The sequence below is a fragment of the Xyrauchen texanus genome, chromosome 34 (assembly GCF_025860055.1).
Source record: "Xyrauchen texanus isolate HMW12.3.18 chromosome 34, RBS_HiC_50CHRs, whole genome shotgun sequence".
NCBI classification, from domain to species: domain Eukaryota; kingdom Metazoa; phylum Chordata; class Actinopteri; order Cypriniformes; family Catostomidae; genus Xyrauchen; species Xyrauchen texanus.
The window spans coordinates 8,330,588-8,351,122 of NC_068309.1; the positions used below are offsets into that span (position 1 = coordinate 8,330,588).

The following is a 20,535-nucleotide window of genomic DNA, read 5'->3' on the forward strand; positions in this document are numbered from 1 at the left end:
GTTATAGCACATTTTATAGAGTATAAGGGAAATTATGACCAGTTGGCCATACAGTACTTCTTAGTGCACATAAATCATCACTTTTGTAAAGTACAATGGCTTTATATTTAATAGGTTCAAAGTTCACACTAATAACACTAATCACCCTAATGGTGACTTCACACAAATTAAAACTATCAACCAGCTACAACAAAATAATAACAAAAGTCATAAAAATGAAAAATATAAAAAAGTACAAGTACAAGGGCTTATGGGTATTATACACCACTTCAATTTTTATTCTTGATAATTTTGAATTAGTAGTACTCGATGCCAATGTTTAAAGAACATATATATTTGAGTTATGATTCCAAAATGTGACATTTCAAGCACTGTTTATTTAGGACAACTTAAATGTTGTTATTAACAACAATTTTAGGGTTTAGAGATTAATGATATCTTAATTAAAACTAGTAAGTATAGCAAAGAATTAAGCTTAAAATGAGTACATCTTTTTTTTACAATTTAAGATAACTATTAGTGTTTACATTGTATGTGATACTGATATTCAAAGATTAGACTTTAACAAAGGGTTAACTTATCCTAATGTGTCTTCAGAACATGTCTTATTATTCTACTTATAGATGACTTACAATAATTCTGCAAACCATACAGCTAGACAAGCCAGCATTATTTAAACTCTATGTATCTGTATGTGTGCAGAAAATGAACAAATGTCCTCCGCATGTTCTCCTGCCCTCTACAGTCACTCTCTGTATGCCAGTATCTGACCTTCGACCCTTCCAGCAGCCCCTCTGCGCATTCCGAACATGACAAATGCACACAATCCCAGACTGTTGCACATAACCCAGCATGCTTGTCTTCGCGCTGTTGACGCAAGTTCACAAAGACCCTCAATATTTTGAGTTAAATTAATGAAACCTCTATGGGGCCAAGAAGTCTTATTCTCCAAGAAAATTATCTTGTCAGTGTGTGTACATGTGTGCGTGTGTGTGTATAAAGTAACAAGGCCTGGGTCACTCCCTGGGTAACATTTTGGTGCAGATGCTCATACTTTGGAATGAGAGACAGCAATTAAGCTAATGATGCAGGTAACTAATGGAGCCATCGCTTTGAATGAAGGTGCTAATTAATAGCCACTTTAATTATGCCGTTTCATCACCTCTTGTGGCTCTGCGCACTACTGCATTTTGGGAAGTCTTAATTACACTTCACTTCCCTTCTAAATCACAAATTGATGAATTCAGATATTTATTATGGCAATATTCTTGGCCCTGCTTGTGGGATATAAGATGATAACATGGACAACATGAAGTGTTTGTTTCTGTTTGCAATTCCTTGGCAATCTGTTTACAATATCTTTCTTTGCTTGCTGGATGGCAGTTTGGGGAGATTATGGCTTTGTACAAATAATACAAACAGCATTTATATGTGCCCTATTTAGAGATAAGCTAAACCCAACACATCCATTCATTCTTACATCCATCCATCCTTGTATCCATCCATCCATGTCTTCGAAGCCTAAATTTGACAGAATTTCTAAAGACTGCTTTTAACAACTTTTGATCTTCACAAAATAAATTTGTGCCAGTTGGTTAAAGATGTTTATATAAGATTTTTGTTTTAAAGACTAACAGGTTTGCCTTCTCACTCACTCGTTCTTCAGCAAATATGTAAGCTTTGAGCAAGTCTTTCTACACTCACCTAAAGGATTATTAGGAACACCATACTAATACTGTGTTTGACCCCCTTTCGCCTTCAGAACTGCCTTAATTCTATGTGGCATTGATTCAACAAGGTGCTGAAAGCATTCTTTAGAAATGTTGGCCCATATTGATAGGATAGCATCTTGCAGTTGATGGAGATTTGTGGGATGCACATCCAGGGCACGAAGCTCCCGTTCCACCACATCCCAAAGATGCTCTATTGGGTTGAGATCTGGTGACTGTGGGGGCCATTTTAGTACAGTGAACTCATTGTCATGTTCAAGAAACCAATTTGAAATGATTCGAGCTTTGTGACATGGTGCATTATCCTGCTGGAAGTAGCCATCAGAGGATGGGTACATGGTGGACATAAAGGGATGGACATGGTCAGAAACAATGCTCAGGAAGGCAGTGGCATTTAAACGATGCCCAATTGGCACTAAGGGGCCTAAAGTGTGCCAAGAAAACATCCCCCACACCACCACCACCAGCCTGCACAGTGGTAACAAGGCATGATGGATCCATGTTCTCATTCTGTTTACACCAAATTCTGACTCTACCATCTGAATGTCTCAACAGAAATCGAGACTCATCAGACCAGGCAACATTTTTCCAGTCTTCAACTGTCCAATTTTGGTGAGCTCTTGCAAATTGTAGCCTCTTTTTCCTATTTGTAGTGGAGATGAGTGGTACCTGGTGGGGTCTTCTGCTGTTGTAGCCCATCCGCCTCAAGGTTGTGCGTGTTGTGGCTTCACAAATGCTTTGCTGCATACCTCGGTTGTAACGAGTGGTTATTTCAGGCAAAGTTGCTCTTCTATCAGCTTGAATCAGTCAGCCCATTCTCCTCTGACCTCTAGCATCAACAAGGCATTTTCAGCCCACAGGACTGCCGCATACTGGATGTTTTTCCTTTTCACACCATTCTTTGTAAACCCTAGAAATGGTTGTGCGTGAAAATCCCAGTAACTGAGCAGATTGTGAAATACTCAGACCGGCCCGTCTGGCACCAACAACCATGCCACGCTCAAAATTGCTTAAATCACCTTTCTTTCCCATTCTGACATTCAGTTTGGAGTTCAGGAGATTGTCTTGACCAGGACCACACCCCTAAATGCATTGAAGCAACTGCCATGTGATTGGTTGATTAGATAATTGCATTAATGAGAAATTGAACAGGTGTTCCTAATAATCCTTTAGGTGAGTGTAAGATAGTTAGAAAACTGAGATCAAAAGGATTGTAAATTTCCTTTAAAACATGTCTGCCATCCTATGGTGCACATCACTTGACATGCAGTAGAAGAAAGAGTACCAAAAATGTAATTCAACATATTTCAATTTACAGTATTTCTACTTATCTAAACACAAAACATATGACTGAAAAACTACAAATATGCATCACAAACATTCATAACCAATTTGAATACAATTTAAATGCATACAAAATTCTCATAAGAATCACGGCATGTGATGTCACAGACATAATGTGCAAACTCCATTCAGAAGTGAGCATCCATAGGTGTGTGAAAAGTTTCAGCTTTGATCCCTGTTCTTCTGTCTATCCAGCCTACACACCAAAGGTAAGGCCTTCAGAAAAAAGACTTAAATGGCAAGTAGACAGAAAAACCCTGGCCCAAGATGCAACTGTTGTTCTGCTTGCTGATTTATTCCCTTATGCACTCAAAGATATGGAATATTCTGGATACTGCCAGGAACAACAATACAAAACCTTCTCAATGAAGGGAAGAAGAACACTTGACTAGATTAAAAGAGGAAAACATTATGTTCTATAATATTTTCTTATGTTAAAGATAGACGGATGGGCAGACAGATGTTACACAATCAGACAGACAGCATCCGAACGCTAGGTCAGTGAGAAAGAGAAGCTGGTTGATACTGTTTTGGATGCGGGTGGAACAGTGAGCAACACACAGACTTTGGTTACAGCTGTAGAGCCCCCGCAGAATGGCATTTGAGTGATGTTTCAGCGGCATACTCGCTCAGCAAAGTGACACCACTCAGTGATGGACCCACTGAGAATCATGTTGAAAGAGCCCAGATTATAGGAGATTCTAATGTAAGGAATGTGGAAATAGAGACTCAAGCCACTATTGTTAAATGCATTTCGGGGGCTCGGCCATCTGACATCAGATCAAATTTACAAGTGCTGGCTAATGCTAAATATATATTTTCTAAAATCGTTATTCATGTCGGCACTAACGATGTCCAGCTTTGCTAGTCGATTGCCACAATTGGAAGAGTTTTTGGGGTAGACCTGATGTGCTAAAGAGAGACGAACTCCACCCCTCCAGGGAAGGTGTTGCTTTCCTCTCTAGTAATTTTGCTCATAGTCTTAATAGTGATAGTATTTGAATAACTGGGGCCCAGGTCAGGAAGCAGACAAACAGGCTAATCTGAATGTCTTTCTAGCTGCCTTGAGACATCACACAGGTCACATAAGCTGCAACACATGTATCACCTAGATATCACATAGAGACTGTGTCTGTTCCCTGAACTACCAAAACAAACCCCTCACTAAATAATTTAGAAAAAATTGTATTGACAGGACCAACTCATTGCCATAATCACACGGTAGATTTATTTCTGTCATATGGAGTTGATGTTGATACTATAGAAATTCTACCACAGAGCAATGACATCTCAGATCATTACCTTGTCTCTTGTATGCTGTGATCAGCTAATGTTGCACAATCTACACCACACTATGGTTAAGGCAGAACTATTCTTTTGACCACTAAAGGCAGCTTCACTAATAATCATCCAGATTTATCTCATATGCTCAGTAAGCCAAAAAGTCTAGAAGAACTTGAAGTAATAACAGAAAATATAAATACAGTCTTCTCTAGCATTCTTGATAGTGTCGCCTCACTTTGATTACAGAAAAGATAAGAAAAAAAAACCTGCACCATGGTACAATGTTCACACTCATGCTCTCAAGTGGAAGACTACAAAATTAAAGGTAAATAACCACAACAATCTTAGGTGTTTATTCAGTACTGTGGCTAAATTGGTAAGGATAAAATTCTCGACTGAACCTGATTTCACAGCACAATATTAATGACTTCATGAATTTCTTTACTGATAAAATTGAAAACATCAGAAATATTTGAAACAAATGAAAATGGAATTATTCAACCATCTGTCACATTACCTCAGAATATCGCTGTACCTTCAGTACCTGAAAATCGCTGGAAGTGTACAGAGTAAAATTAAGGCTCTGCCTTTCAAGATGACACACAATCTGACTGCACTGCTTGGCTATTATGAATAAAAATATGCTGCATTTTTTTAAATAGACTTTGGAGACTAAATGAGTTTTGTTTTATTTGTTTTGTTTACTCTAATATATAAGATAATATGCAGTTTTACAACATGAATGCTGCTCAGATTGTATAGTTTGTTGAAGAACGATGACGAAGGGTAATTCTTTCAGGCGAGATCTTATGTAAACAATGGAGAATATATAAATATTTCTCAGATTTATCACTTTTATGAACAAAAAGTGCTATTGGATGTTTTTCAATGAACGCTTGTCATGGACAATTGACCCAAGTGTGGCAAACTGAATTCATCTGGCAATCGCGTTTTCATAAAAAAAGGTCTGAAGGACCGTTTTGATATTGCATGTTTTCATTTTAACCTCTGGCACAAATAGCTAAATTGCTGTTTTTGAAGCATTGCTATCATGAAACAGAGATAGGATATCAATCCTTAGACCTTTGAAATTATGATAAAATATGATCCTTTTCCTATTTGGCTCCTAAACTATGGAATAGTCTCCCTAAAACTGTTCGGGATGCAGACACACTCTCTCAGTTTAAGTCTAGACTTGTGATTTCTGTCAGCCAGATTACCTCATGCTCGTTTAGGGCATGCTCCATTCAGTGATTCCGTTTGAAGTCATTTTACAACATGATTATCACAACTGTTCTCCCTTCAATGTACCCTATGAACCCAGTGTGCATTTATTCCATTTGGAACACATGGGCAATTATGCAAAAAGTAAACTTTCTTTCAAACGGCCGCTTTTCTAATTAAAACACTTTTCCAAATCAGCGCAGACATTTTAGTGCAAGCTCGTCGCTGTAGCAGCATCCACTCTGACCATGCTACAGCTCACTACAGCTATATACAGCTTCTGTCCGAGCAGACACAAGCCGAATTCAGCTCCACAAGAGGCAGGTCGCACGACGCGTCAAAACTCGTTCATGAATCATTCTGCAAACATGTCTTGCCTCCTCACAGCATTCGAGCTCGCAGCGCCACGCAGCCCCGATAACCATGAAGCAAGAACTTCTACAAACTTCTACTCATCTCTGGACTATAACATGACTTTCTCTCCTCCCGCCCAGAACAAATGTTCAAGCAGATAAAATCAATCCATCATTTTAATTTTACTCTACTTCTTCATTGGATTACAAACTCTGTGTGCTGAAGCTTGGCAACGTCGCAACCATGGCCCTGCCATTGGCTCAATATCCCTAAGCAGCACAAATGTTCTGTCCAGATGCCGCAACTGCAGCGTCTTTCGGGCCATGCAACTAAACCTCCCACTACACTGCAAACAGGGCAAATACGCTGTCCAAGTGCCACAACTGTGGCATCTTCCAGGACATGCAACAAACTCCCACTACACTGCAAAACAGCGTATGTGCCGGTCATGCAACTGCGGCACGTCTTTCAGGCTATGTGTCCAAGCATCCATGGCTCCATAACCCATGTTATGGCACTCATTCCAAACGAACAATTACCCACCTAATGGTTGACAACAGTTGGGCTGTTTTAGGTCTTCCCTAAACAGTTCACCATAAGCCTGCATCTACATCTATCAATTTATGATTTACGTTGAATGCCTTGCTCAATGACTGAACACATTCATATCGCAGAGTAAGTTTTTGTTTATATGCAGTGTCAACTTTTCACACGAAAACACAGTCTCTTCCTGTTTAACGCCATGAGGTCCCATGCTTGAGGATTCTGCCCATTCGTTCGCATAGGGAGTTCTTTCAAATGCAGCTTACATTACTTTCACAAGAATCAAGTGTTCTACCATCGAATGCCGTGCAGGCCCAAGCCTGCGGATTCAGCCGCTCGCAGCTCTGAGTGAGCTCAGTAAAATACAGGATAAACCATCCTCATATAAATCGTATGCTCTCCCTTTGAACACGTACGGTCCCACACTCGAGGATTCAGCCCGTTTAAATTGCAAAAAGTGGAGGGCTCTCATTTTAAAGCAACTTCAATCACATTATTTGAATGCAGCACAGGCTTTCCCATTTGAATCACAGGGAGGTCTCTTCCTATCAAAAGTGGGAGGACCCCACTCCAAATCACCATGCAAACCGTTCCTCAGTAGGATGCAGTATATGCAGCAGAATAAATCATTTACTCGAATCAGATCAACAAAAGAGGATATTCAATTTACATTTTCAACCTGCTGAATTCCATCCAACTCTCACAAGTTAAATACCCTCTCTATATCTGCTCTTGGTCGATGACAAAAATCAAGAAGTTTCCCAATTCTGGTTCCAAAAAACACCTCAAATGTGTCCTGCTCAAATCCAGCATCTCAGCAAAACTATACTCAAGCCATTCCTTCTGAATCAGCGCCGCAACCACAGCAGCCCACAAAGGCCTGCCTGAGCACCAAATATACTTACTGGGCCACTGGTCATCTGATGCATATCTCAGCTATATCCGTACCAACCGTCTCCACATCAGAAAGGCACAACAAGCCCTCATCAGCAAATCATGAAACATTCATAATCAGGGTCAGGGGGATGCTTGCTTCATCCTCATCAGTTCGCTAGGCTGGCCCCACCATATGACCACTGCAGGGGCCTCCCTCAGCCAGTCTGGGAGCCCCCCATCTCAAATCTGTGGGCCTGCCTTAAGCACTCAAAGGCTCTCCTGTTTGAATTGTAGTGGGGGTTCTCCTGTTCGAATGCAGTGCAAGCTAACTCACATATTTTTCACCCATTTTTTGAAGACAGAGAGTGAATCTGGTTCAGGGATGGAGTTGGGAGAGTCATTACAACAAGGTGGTGAAGTGAAATCTGAAAGTCAAGAACAAGAAGTTGTAAGGCATGTTCAGAGAGGAGGGGTCTTATTTTCCTGATAATGTAGAGTGTAAATGTACATTATCGTGCTGTCTTTGAGATGTGGACTGTGAAATTGGATTGGTTATCGATGGTTATCCCTAGATTTCTGATTTTCTTGGAAGGCGTTATTTTAGTTGAACCCAGCTGAACGGTGATGTTGTGTTCATCACCAGAGTTAACTGGAAAGACGCGCAGCTCAGTCTTCGCTGGGTTAAATTTCAGGTTGTGTTCCTTCATCCAGGCCGAGATGTCTGCAAACAGGCCGAGATTCGAGCAGTCACTATGGTGTCGTTAGGCTGGAAAGACAAGTAGAGCTGTGTGTCATCGGCATAGCAGTGGTAAGAGAACGTGCCTGAATAATGGGTCCCAGTGATGTTGTGTATATAGAAGAAGTGGCTCAAGCACTGAGCCTTGAGGTACCCCAGTAAGTAGCTGATGTGACTTGGACACCTAACCTCTCCAGGCTACCTTGAAGGATCTACCTGAAAGATAGGAATTAAACTAGTCAAGTGCAGTTTCTGTGATGCCCAGAGTAGAGGGTGGAGATTAGGATCTGATGGTTGACTGTGTCAAAGTTTGCAGAATGGTCCAGTAGAATCATGATGGATGTTCAGGCATAATGATCCCTCCAGCGCCTATTTGTATTCTTCATATTCTACCTATTCAGCACCAAACCAGTTTCCAATCCCTCGAGCAGATCCTAGTGTGAGGCTGCCTCCGCTAGCAACTCCGCTAGTAGCTCCGCTAGTTATATCATCTTTGGAACCTCTGGCCATCTAAAACAGGCCGTTTCAGGTTTGTCTTCTTTTGGGGGAAATAAGAGGCTCACTGTCCCATTCCTTGGCTCTTTTTTGTGGGGTATTCAAGCTCGGGTCGATGGGGATGGATGGATGGATGGATAGATAGATATATTGATAAAAAACAGCAGTTCTGTGTCTACAAGAAGAGTATAACACCTTGGTATCGCCTCATGCTTTTTTCCTTAAGGGAACAAAGCTGAAATGGGAGCTTAACATTAACTGCTAATTGATCTATCCCATTGGGAAGTTGTTGTACAATGTTTCCAACTGGAAACACGAAGCGATGGCTGCCTGGTTACGGATATCTGTTTTCTAGGGAGCGAAAAATTGTCTGTTTCTCATTAGTAGAATACATTAGAGGGCAGAATACACACTGTAGCAGACAGTCTCTCTCTCTCTCTCTCACTCTGTTTCTAACTCAGTAAAGCCAGTCAAAACATGATTTGAATATTCTCTCTAGTGTGGAGTCTGTGGTTTTCCCTGTTGCTTTTGTGCACAGCTTGGCAAGCTGTTGCCATAGAGACCTGTGGGATCAGCACATATGCATGGAACAATTTTGACTAGTTATCCTCATACGGAATAGTTTTTGGCAATGATAGACAATATGCAAAGGAAAAAACAATAGCTGCACTTTTATGGTTTCACGTCTGGTTATTGTGTCAACAAAGCCATGTCATAACAGTCATTGGCTCATGTCTGCCTTTCCACTTGGTCTTCAAACAGGGAGGTGCTGTCGCCAGCTGATGTGTGTGCTAGCGTGTCTGCTCCAGTCAAGGAACACCTGAGCAGGCAGTGGGAGGATTCCCGGGAAGCGAACAGGTCTACCTGTGCTTTGCCAAATCGACTCCAAATCAGCTGGACCACCTGGGGGTGGAGTCTCCACTCTCTGCTGAGCGTTGCCATCCACGAACGCTGCCTCATTGTGATCGCGGCCCAGACATGTGAGATAGTCACCGTGGACGTCGGAAGTGGAGAGATAATGACCGCATCCAGGAATCACACCAAGATGGAAAGGCATCTTTAAAAAGACGCGTCTTTAAAAAGACATTCACGTCAATGTGTTGCTCTAATAGAGGAATATATCATCTTTTCAGAAATATATACTCTTTTAGTAGCGCTGTCGAAGCAGCCAGGGGTGTAATCTGCACTAATCATGCAGAAGGAGGGAAAGCTGCTGGAATGCACCATATATCCAACAGCATATGTTTCTTTCAGAGGTGAATGGAACAGCAGTGGGATTCAGCTCGCTGATACACAACCGCTCGGCTCCGAAGGAAAAGTTTGTATGAGAGTGGGCATTCCAGCTCCTTTTATAACCATATGTCAAGGGAATGGCATGTAAATTCCAATTGGCCTTTTCTCAAAGATTGAGGTGTTTTGGGGCTCTCAAGAGCGACCCCTCGTGTCACTACATCAACACAACTTCGAGTTAGTGACAGAAGGGGAACCTTTGTTCCCAGAGTTATGTTTAAATAAAATATTTTAAGTCTTGCATTATCAGAAATATAGATTTTTATAGAAGTTTTAGGATGCATGCAATATAGACACATAATTAATTGTCAAACTTGCAAATGTACAGTGTTTTGGGGCCAGTTGTAATACTAAATTAAATCTAAACTTCTATTAAACTAAGCAAATCTGAACAAATCCCAGTGGATTTTAGAACAGCCTCGTGGCATCTCTAACAACCTGAAATAAAGTATGGGCCATTTGGATTTTCTGAAAAAAGAAAAGAAGAAAAAAAAAAACATCAAAGTCTGACTTTTTCTTTTTAATGCATATTCAGTGTCCTTTGATAGCTTTGTCAAGGAACCCGCTGAACGCAGGAGCCATCAACCCTTGAAATCCGATATTTAACTGCTGAAGAAACCAGTGACCAGCTCTAACGGCACATGAAACATGAAAATTAAACCTCAACATGAAACTTCAAAGACAAAATGGAGATGAACCTTAAAACATGGATGTGAAGGTATGAATCTTTAATATTCCTGAGTAGGTTGAAACGTCAAAGGAATACGTCACCCAAAAATGAAAATTATGTCATACTCAAGCTGATGTTGTTCCAAACCCTTCTACTTTTATTTTTTTTTGTAGAATCAGTAGGCGCTATTGCCATACAACTGTTCATACTGAGCTGAGAAAGTAATTAATTACTGATAATCTTGCCCTCACACTAAAATCATGTCTATGGAGATCAGCAGTTGCAGAAATATTCAAACCAGCCCATCTGGCACCAACAATCATTTTGGGTTAACTATTCCTTTTAAGGTGCACTCAGTAACTTTTGTCTTTGTGTCATCTTGGACTTACACCTAGGGGCTTGGATGCAGCATAATTTAAAATCAATAGTTTTCAGTTTCAGATGCCAATGTAGAAATGTATTATTCACAGTCAGTCAGGATTACATTAATCAGTGAGTGAAAGTGTCAAATAACAGGACAATTTCTGAGATTAAGTGAGTAGTATTTGATTGGTTATGCAGACCAACTCCATGTAGAATAAAACAGCTTTTATAAGGTTACTGATATGACTGGAGTCTTCATTTGAATGTGAGTGGACATGATTTCTTACATATCTTGCAAAATTACAATTCATGTCTTTGGGAGTTACACTTTTTTAATGAGGAAAAAATGACTGAGTGCACCTTTAAGCAGAGAGCTTGTTTTTCTCTTTATGGAAGAACAAGTTAAGATGTTTTTTAAGAGATTGATGGAACTTTCTCAAATTCCTGCCTTATTCCAGAGTAAACACTTTTGTCCACCTACACAAGACAGGCTGCATGACCCCGAGGATAAAAATCTCCATTGTTAGACAGAAAACCATAACAAGTCATCATTGAGAAGAGATTGTAAAGAGGTAAAACCTGGTCACTCTCTCTTCACCTCACTTGCTTGGGTCTTGGCATAAGATTTGAATTAGCAGAATCTTGACATTTGAGTATGAATGAGTGCGGGCATTTATGTGTTTATAGTGTGTGTGTGGCCTCGGCTTAGCATTGGGTAATAGCTTACATGATGTGGAGTGTGTAAACAATGCTATGTGAACATCTGTGTATGTGTTTGCATGTAAAGACGCAGTTTAAATAATTTTTTACATATGCTACTTTTAGACTTCAGACAATTTTAAAGTTTTATGAACTGCTTTTATGACAGCCCGTCCCCACAAAGAACATTGTACGGGTTTGGAGCAACATAAAGTGTGAGTAAATAATGGCATAAGGACTATGAAGTTACTCACCAGTGCTTTGGTTTCATCCTCGTCCTTGTAGTAGTAGAGTTGGTCTCCTCGAAGGACGAACCAACGTGTGTGCCAGGTCTTCACAAAACCTCCTTGCTTCCTGAGCCAACCACAGCGGAGAACATCCTGTGTGCCTGACCCGAGTTCATGCTGGGGGCTGAAACCCACGCTGCCAGCCTGATCTTCCATGACCAAACCAACAGACCACCCTGTACACAAAACAGAAAGCAAGACAGATTTGTTTAAGCATATACCACAAATGGAAACAACAAGAATTCACCATAAGTGATAAGTTCTGTCTATTTGCCGCCTAATATCTCTCTTAAAACTCTCAATGTACTGTACATACACTGACCTCTATGGTAGATTTTTTTTGTTATTAATGTTGATATCATTTCCACAACAAATCATTCTTGAAGGACACTGCAGGTGTTTTGCTACTACCCTGGTAAGCCATAATATTGTACATTTCATCTATGCAGAATTGGCATTCATCCAGATATGCAAATTATTTATGGGATGTGAAACATAAGTTTCTCATCAAAGGCGAAAAAGGAAGTAGAAGGAAGGGATGGATTCTATTGGCTCACCTCATAAATGTTTTCTCTTAACTTAAGAGCAATATCTAATTAATGAAATATTTTACTGTCTAAAATATTTAATCGGCTAGATATTGCTCTTGTGTAGAGTAAAACGTGCTCACAAGCCATAGTGATGTCCAACTTTTGAGTAAGTCATTGTTTTAATGAGCATGAGTGTGAATGATCATTAAAGAATCTGATTTTAATAAAAAAAATGTAATCCTTATTCAGTAATCAGAAATTACTGCAAAGGCCATGGAAAAATCATGGAAATTAATTTGTCAATACAAGTATATGTAAGGATCAGTGTATATATATATAGAGAGACTTTTTTTTTTTACTTGAGCCAATAAGCAACCACCTAGAACACCCCCCAACAACCACATAGCAACATGCTATAAAACTACTCAGGACATTCAAGCAACTGCATAGCAACACACTAACAACCAATCAAAACACCTTACTGTCCAAATATTACCACCATGGCAACCATCTAGAACACTCAGCAATCAAACAGCAACTTGCTAAAAGCTACTAAGGACAATCTAGCATCTAGAAATGGACTAACAACAAAATAGAACACCTTATCAACCGTAGCAACACCCTGGCAACCAATACAGACACCTTATTGACAACCTAGCAATGCCTTGGCATTGAACACCCTGAACACCCTAGCATCCAAACATCAAAATGCTGTAAACTACTAAGGACATTCAAGCAACTGAATAGCAACACACTAACCACCAATCCGAATTCCCTTCCCATCCTATTAGCAATGCCCTGGCAACCAATCAGAACACCTTACTGACCACAAAGCAACACCCCGGCAACCATCTTGAACACTCAGCAACCACACAACAACATGCTAAAAGCTACTAAGGACAGACACACTAGCAACTGCATAACAATCGACTAACAACAAAACAGAACAACTTATCAACAACCTATTAACACTCTGGCAACCAATCCGGACACCTTATTGACCACCTAGCAATGCCCTGGCAACCAACCTGTACACATTAGCAACCAAACAGCAAAATGCTAAAAACTACTAAGCACATTCTACCAACCACATATAAATGGACTAACAACAAAATAGAACACCTTACCAACCACCGAGCAACACCATGGTAACCAACCTGGACACCTTATTGACAACCTAGCAATGCCCTGGCAACCACCCTGAGCACCCTAGCATCCAAACATCAAAATGCTAAACATTACTAGGGACATTTTAGCAACCAAACAACAACACAATAACAAACATTCATAATGCCTTACCAACCTCTAGCAATGCTCTGGCAACCAGTCAGAACACCTTACTGACCACATATCAATGTCTTGGCAACCATCTTGATCACTCAGCAGCCACACAGCAACATGCTTAAAGCTACTATGGACATTCTAGCAACTGCATAGTAACAGACCAATAACCAATCAGAACACCTTACTAACCACCTAGCAATGCCCTGGCAACCACCCTGAACACCCTAGCAACCAACAGCAACATGGTAATAGCTACTAAGGACATTCACACAATCGCATAGTAACACATAAATAAACAATCAGAATGCCTTTCCAACTTCCTAGAAACAAACTGGCTCAATCAGAAAACCTTACTGCCAATGCCCTGGCAACCACCCAGAACACCCTAGCAACTGACTAGCAAACACCTTACTTACCATCTAGCATCATGTCTTTGCATCAGGCATCAAGTTTTGCATGTGCAAATAGCTAAAAAATGTTGTCTTCAAATAAAAAACTTTCATGACCTTTTGGCATATCATGTAACTTTCTTGCAGACTGGCATTTATGTTCAGAATAAGCACAGGACTTTCATGTCTTATGGAGCCTTGCTCTGGGAGTTCAGGTAGCGGTGGCAATAAACCAAAGCTCAGTGAATCTGTGGTCACCAAGGAGGAAGTGACCTTATATTGCACAATGACACATCTTTTCTACAAGTCATTCCCACTCTTCCCTTTCCTATTTCGCTTTTGCCCACTCAAAAGAAAAACCATATGGTTTTGGAGATTCTGCTATTTCATGTGTCTATGAGAACAGCAGACTGCCCTGTAACAACACTCTGTTCAAAAGATTAAAATCAGTGCTATTTCACAGTGCAAGGGGACATGGTCTAGGAACAACTTCTTTCGGCTACTCCCGTTAGGGGTCACCACAGCGGACAATTCATGATCCGCATATTTGACTTGGCACAGGTTTTACACCGGATGCCCTTCCTGACACTCCCCCAGTGGCTGTGGGACTCTCATTCACACCCACGGGGCAATTTAGAGTCTCCAGTTCACTTAATGTGCATGTTTTTGGACTTTTGGGGGGAAACCGGAGCACCCGAAGGAAACCCATGTGAACACTGGAAGAACACGCAAACTCCACACAGAAAGGCCCAGTTGAGCCAGGACACAACCCGGTACCTTCTTGCTGTGAGCTGACAGTGCTAAACACTGAGCCACAATGCCGCCCCGGACAAGGTCCAGGAACAAAGCATAAAAAACAAAATACATTAACAGTTGCTGTTTCTGCTGTGAGTTGGAATCATTATTGTGTCTGTCCACCACAAGTCCAGAAACATACTCTACACAAGCAGATGCAAATGCTTGTCCAACACATTGCAAGCACACAGTTCCATTGTACATACTTTGTACAACTGTGTTTTTGCTAAAGTGGCATAAACAAACCTCTTCCCTTCAAATAACTATGCTAATATGGTCTATATTACCTATACATTAGCATTCACATTCACTTCAAAAAGCCAATTGCACAGCTATGCAACCTACTTGCTCCTAAGTATGCAAATGGACACTCAGTTTTAGGCAGTTAGTTTTCTCTTGACATTATTCAACCTATTGATAGTACATATCTCCATAGTTATTTATTTGCTCTGGTATGGCTTAAAGGTGAAATATATATATATACACTCACTTAGTACTTTATTAGAAACACTATGATCCTAATAAAGTGCTGGACATAGTAATCTGCTGTTGTAGCCCATCTGCCTCAAGGTTGTGCATTCTTCTGATATGCTATTCTGTTCACTACAATGGTAAAGAGTGGTTACCTGAGTTTCCGTAGACTTTCTGTCAGCTCAAACCAGTCTGGCCATTCTATGTTGACCTCTCTCATAAACAAAGTGTTTCCATCCGCAGAACTGACACTTGCTGTTTTTGTTTTGTTTTTTGGCACCATTTTGAGTAAACTCTAGAGACTGTTGTACTGAAAGTCCCAGGAGATCAGCAGTTACAGAAATATTCAAACCAGCCCATCTGGCACCAACAATCATGCCACGGTTGAAATCACTAAGATCACATTTTTTCCCCATTCTGATGGCTAAACAGTCATAGAAGCTCCTGACCCATATCTAAATAATTGTATGCATTGCACTGCTGCCACACGATGAGATGATGAGATAATCACTGATTAGATAATCAGATGAATATATAGGTGTACAGTTTTTCCTTATAAAGTGCTCAGTGAGTGTGTGTGTGTATACACATACAGGGCTGGGTAGATTACTTCTGAAATGTAATTGGGTACCGATTACAAATTGCACAATTTAAATTGTAATCTGTTACGTAATCTTTTAGGTTACACGTTTTAATCTAATATCTAATATATCTAATCTAATATATAAAATGTAATATGATTACTTTTGGATTACTCATTACATATTTTGTTAAACCTAATTATTAATTTAAGTTAAGTTAAAGACATTATTGTCATTGTACTGCAGTGCAGAACAACAAAATTTTGTTGGTATCCCATATGTTGCGTTCTTTAACGTATTAAGGACCTATGAACAATCCTTTGATTAAATATTAGTAAACATAAAATCAAATGGAGAAATGCTATTGGTCAAAAGATCCTTATCTAGATTTGTACTTCCTCATAAAGTTTAATGAGAAGGTGTGGCCTTAACCAAAGACAGATGCTTTTTCTGCCATCCTGAAGCATCGGCCCATGTTCATTTGCATGGTACAAAAGAGCAACACAAGGATAACAGCAATGCAGGTTTTTGGCATTTAGAAGCTGCTAGTTCAGGACCTGTGAGGAGTCTGTTTCTCAAACTAGAGACTGTGATTTATTTGTCTTTTAGTAGTGCATATGGGTCATCCACTTCCCTCCCTATCTTGGTTAGAGATAATTTTTTCAAAACAGTAATGAATGGAATAGTGTAAAGCAACTTGTAAGAACTCAAAATCTCAGCAAATGGGGAAAAAAACCACTGTATTGTGATTTCCACATGGTAGTGCAACCATTTTCAATTGTTCTAATAATAAGAAAATGTTCTTGTGTACCAAATTAGCACTTTAGAATGCTTTTGTAAGGAATAGGTAACACAGTATGTGTTTGCCATCAGGGGTAAAGGAAAAAATTTAATAATACTACTTAAAACAATTATTTCAAACCATAATAATTATTTGCAATTAATGATTTGGGCAGTCTTTTTGATCAAGTTAATGCATCCTTGGGGAAAGGAAGCATTATTTTCTGTCAAGACCAATCATTTCATTGTGTTCTAAAAATGGAAGCATATATACAATATTTAATATAATTTTCAAAAAGTAAATTTGTAATGTAATTACTTCTTTTGGCAAACTACTATTTACTCCTACTTGAGTCATAATATTTCTCAGTATTTCTACTTGTACTCATGTAAATTATTTCTTCAGTAGCAGTACTTTTACTTATGCAAGTGACAGCAAAACAGGGCTATAGTCCAAACACCTGATGTTCATTCAAGTGGTTGTTCTGACAGCCAGAAATGAAAGCATGAAATCAGAAGTGTGTTTTATGTGAGTGTTTATCATATTATATTAAATCTTTAGGCGAAGGAGGAGTGTAGGATGCTGCCAAGCTCAGCTGCCATGTCGAGTCACACCAATATCATTGCATTTATGCCCATCGAGACATCAATATTTTGTCACACCTGTCGGGGTAGATTTGTTACTCGCTGCCTCAGCACAAAAGTTAATGTTAGTGTGTGTGGAATGCCATTTCTTTAAGTTCCTTCTGTGTGTTTTTCCCATTTGTTCTCCAGTCCCACATACTTTTGTTATTTGCACACCTGAGGCCTATATGCACTGCGTCTTGTTGCTTGACAATTGCATACAAATGAAAGAGCGGCATTTGGCAGATGTTCTTCGCAATTGGTTACTTTTTTCCTCAACTGTGCCTTCATTCCTTCAGAACACAGCAAAAGACTGTCCACAGAATATAATTGTAAGTCACTTATAAATGTATTTGAATCAGTACTGAAAAGTACAGATTCAAAATAGTTATGCGTTCTACTGTATGTCTTTTTGAGCGTTTTAGAATATTGTGTTGTTTGCAACAAATCTTTAAATAGCTTAAGCTGGTTTGCTGGTCTTAGCTGGTCTACCAGTCTGGTCAGGACCAGTTTGTTGGCTGGTTTTGGAGGGTTTTAAACACTTTTAAGCTGGTCAGGCTTGGAGACCAGCTCGGCCAGCTGGGGAGATCAACTTAAACCAGCAAAGACCAACTAAGACCAGCTTAAACTAGCTAAGACCAGCAAACTAGTCTTTTTTCAGTATGGTATATGTGGATGGTAGACAGCAAGGCAGCTCACTAGGATTTAGAGCATAGCCAAATAAATCCTATATATAAACTTCCCAAATCCTAAACCTAATCTTTATTTCGATTGTCATTCATGACCCCAAATAGATTACTTCAGGAATTATTATCTAATTTTTGAGGTGATCATGACTCCGCTTGCATGCAGAGGAAAAGATAATGCATGCAAATGAAAAAGAGTAACAGGACAATCCTCTTGTTCCTGTCATATTTAGAGGTCAGCACTTATTTTCTCATTCTATGTGTCTCACAACGTCCTCATTAATGACTTTGGCAATGTCAGAAAATGTTGATTCCAGACAGAATTCTGAAATACTGCTCCTGCATCTCATTTCCTCCACCGGCTGATGATGGGTTTTTTATCAATGGCTGACAGACATGGCTTTCTCAGATTTCTTCTGCTGGCTTTTCCTTTTTTTTTTTTTTTAGCTTTGTGTTTATTTGAAAATAAGCTCAAAGATGCAAAATATACTAATCTGTGTGGATGGATAATTTTTTTTCCAAATGTGTGTGCAGGAATCCACATAACATTCCAACAACTTTGGTTAACGATATGGGAATATTTGGAATAAACATTGTTAAAATAACATTATTATGATATTTGTATGCAATAAAAGTTCTCGCAATGTTCGGAGAAAGCTTTCTTAGTACAACATTATTTGTCTTTTTAAATAAAAGAAAATTCTCAGACTGAAAACTAAGTTTTCAGGAATGTTATGCTAACCTTTAAAGGATCAATTTGGGTTTAATTTTAAAGTTACTGTAAGCACAATCGGCAGCATTTGTGGCATAATGTGACTTTTTTTTCCCCTTCTCCATGAGAGAAAAAAGCCAAACTGGCCCACGGCACCTCCTTAGCAGACATCTGCAGAGCGGCAGGCTGGGGAACACCCAACACCTTTGCTAGGTTCTACAACCTCAGGGTTGAGTCGGTCTTGTCCCGTGTTTTGACAGGTCTGAGCCGGTAGAACTCGGTAATACGGAACAACCGACCCGGTGTCCCGCTTGCACCTTGCGCCCTTCACCAAGCTGATCCAGTGTGCCTTCTTTCCCAGGTGAGCCAGCAAGCTCTCGCTTCCTGGATGCTCTTCCTCCCTAGCCCTCTGGTCGCAGATTCAGCTGAGGAATTCGCCGCCAGACCCACCACTTGGGCTCCACAGGCATTGTTTGTGTGTATTAACCACAAGTTACCTCCCCCCAGTTTGGGCAGGTCATGGTATCCGCAGGGATACTTTTCCCCCTGAAAGAATAGGACCAGGAAATGACGCCTTCCCTGACGCATCTATAGCGTTAAGATAGAGCTAAAAAGCGGCTGGGGCTATGACGAGAAACATAGAGCGAGAAAAGGCGCGGCTGGCCGGCTGGCTCCCATGCAAGTCATGCCGCCTGATCTGTATGTGTATGGGGAACCTAAGAACGGTATATGACACCTTTTATTGGGGGTGTTGGGGAGGGTTACATGCAGCCGACCCAGCTGCTTCTAGAACGGAACAGCCTGCTTGCACCTGGCTCGGCAGCTACGTAACACGGGGTAGTGCATGGCGTTTAAGTGGCACCTCAATACAATCGACACAACATTGAGTGAGTGACAGAAGGGAAAGTCATGGTTACTGTTGTAACCTCCGTTCCCCGATGGAAGGAATGAGACGTTGTGTTCCCCTTGCCACATCACTATGCCTACCACTGTAATGCGCCGTAACCGTATTCTCGGCCTCCTCAGTGAAAATCTGTCTGGCATTCGCTCGCCCGCTCCCTTTATACCCTTATGTCCAGGGCGGGGCATGCAAATTCTGTCTGTCAACTTGATATTGGCCTTTTCTCAAGTTCAAGTTCAGAGGTACGCGAGGCTCTCAGATGAGACCCCTTGTGTCACTACAATCGACACAACGTCTCGTTCCTTCCATCGGGGAACGGAGGTTACAACAGTAACCATGATGATTTTGAAAGTAGTGAAATTTGTCTCTTTATATATGTTTTTTTTTTTCATGTCAAAAAGCATGTATTTGCTTTTTAGGAAAGAAAACAAAACAATATGTAACAACATAATACTTTATTAACATTTTCCAAACAAAGCCTAACACAGTATAAAGATAGAAATGCACAAAAATAGCGCAATTCGAGTAACATTAAGTATCACATTTTACCATGAACCCCATTGAGAGCGAGAACCACTAATCATGACCACAAGGAGGTTACCGCATGTGAGTCTACCCTCCCAAGCAACCAGGACAATTTGGTTGCTTAGGAGACCTGGCTCACTCAGCACACCCTGGATTCGAACTCGCGACTCCAGGGGAGGTATTCAGCATCAATACTCGCTGAGCTACCCTGGCCACTTGGTTTATGCTTCTTTAACAGTAAATGTGTTACTTATAATGAAGAAAAAAGTATGCATTAAACTTTTAAAATTAATCGCATATTTTTGACAGCTCTAGTTAAAGTATATCCACAAGATGTAAACATCATACATATTAACATGATT

General features: G+C 40.2%; 1 protein-coding gene across 1 annotated transcript in view; it reads right to left on the reverse strand.

The window, feature by feature from the left end:
* arhgap24 (Rho GTPase activating protein 24) overlaps nucleotides 1-20,535 on the reverse strand; it is a 129,569-nt gene that overhangs the window by 97,048 nt on the left and 11,986 nt on the right. Inside the window, exon 2 of the mRNA XM_052104157.1 lies at nucleotides 11,863-12,071. Within this exon, the coding sequence (XP_051960117.1) occupies nucleotides 11,863-12,051 (189 nt within the window). The 5' untranslated portion in view covers nucleotides 12,052-12,071. The remainder of the gene's footprint in view (nucleotides 1-11,862; nucleotides 12,072-20,535) is intronic.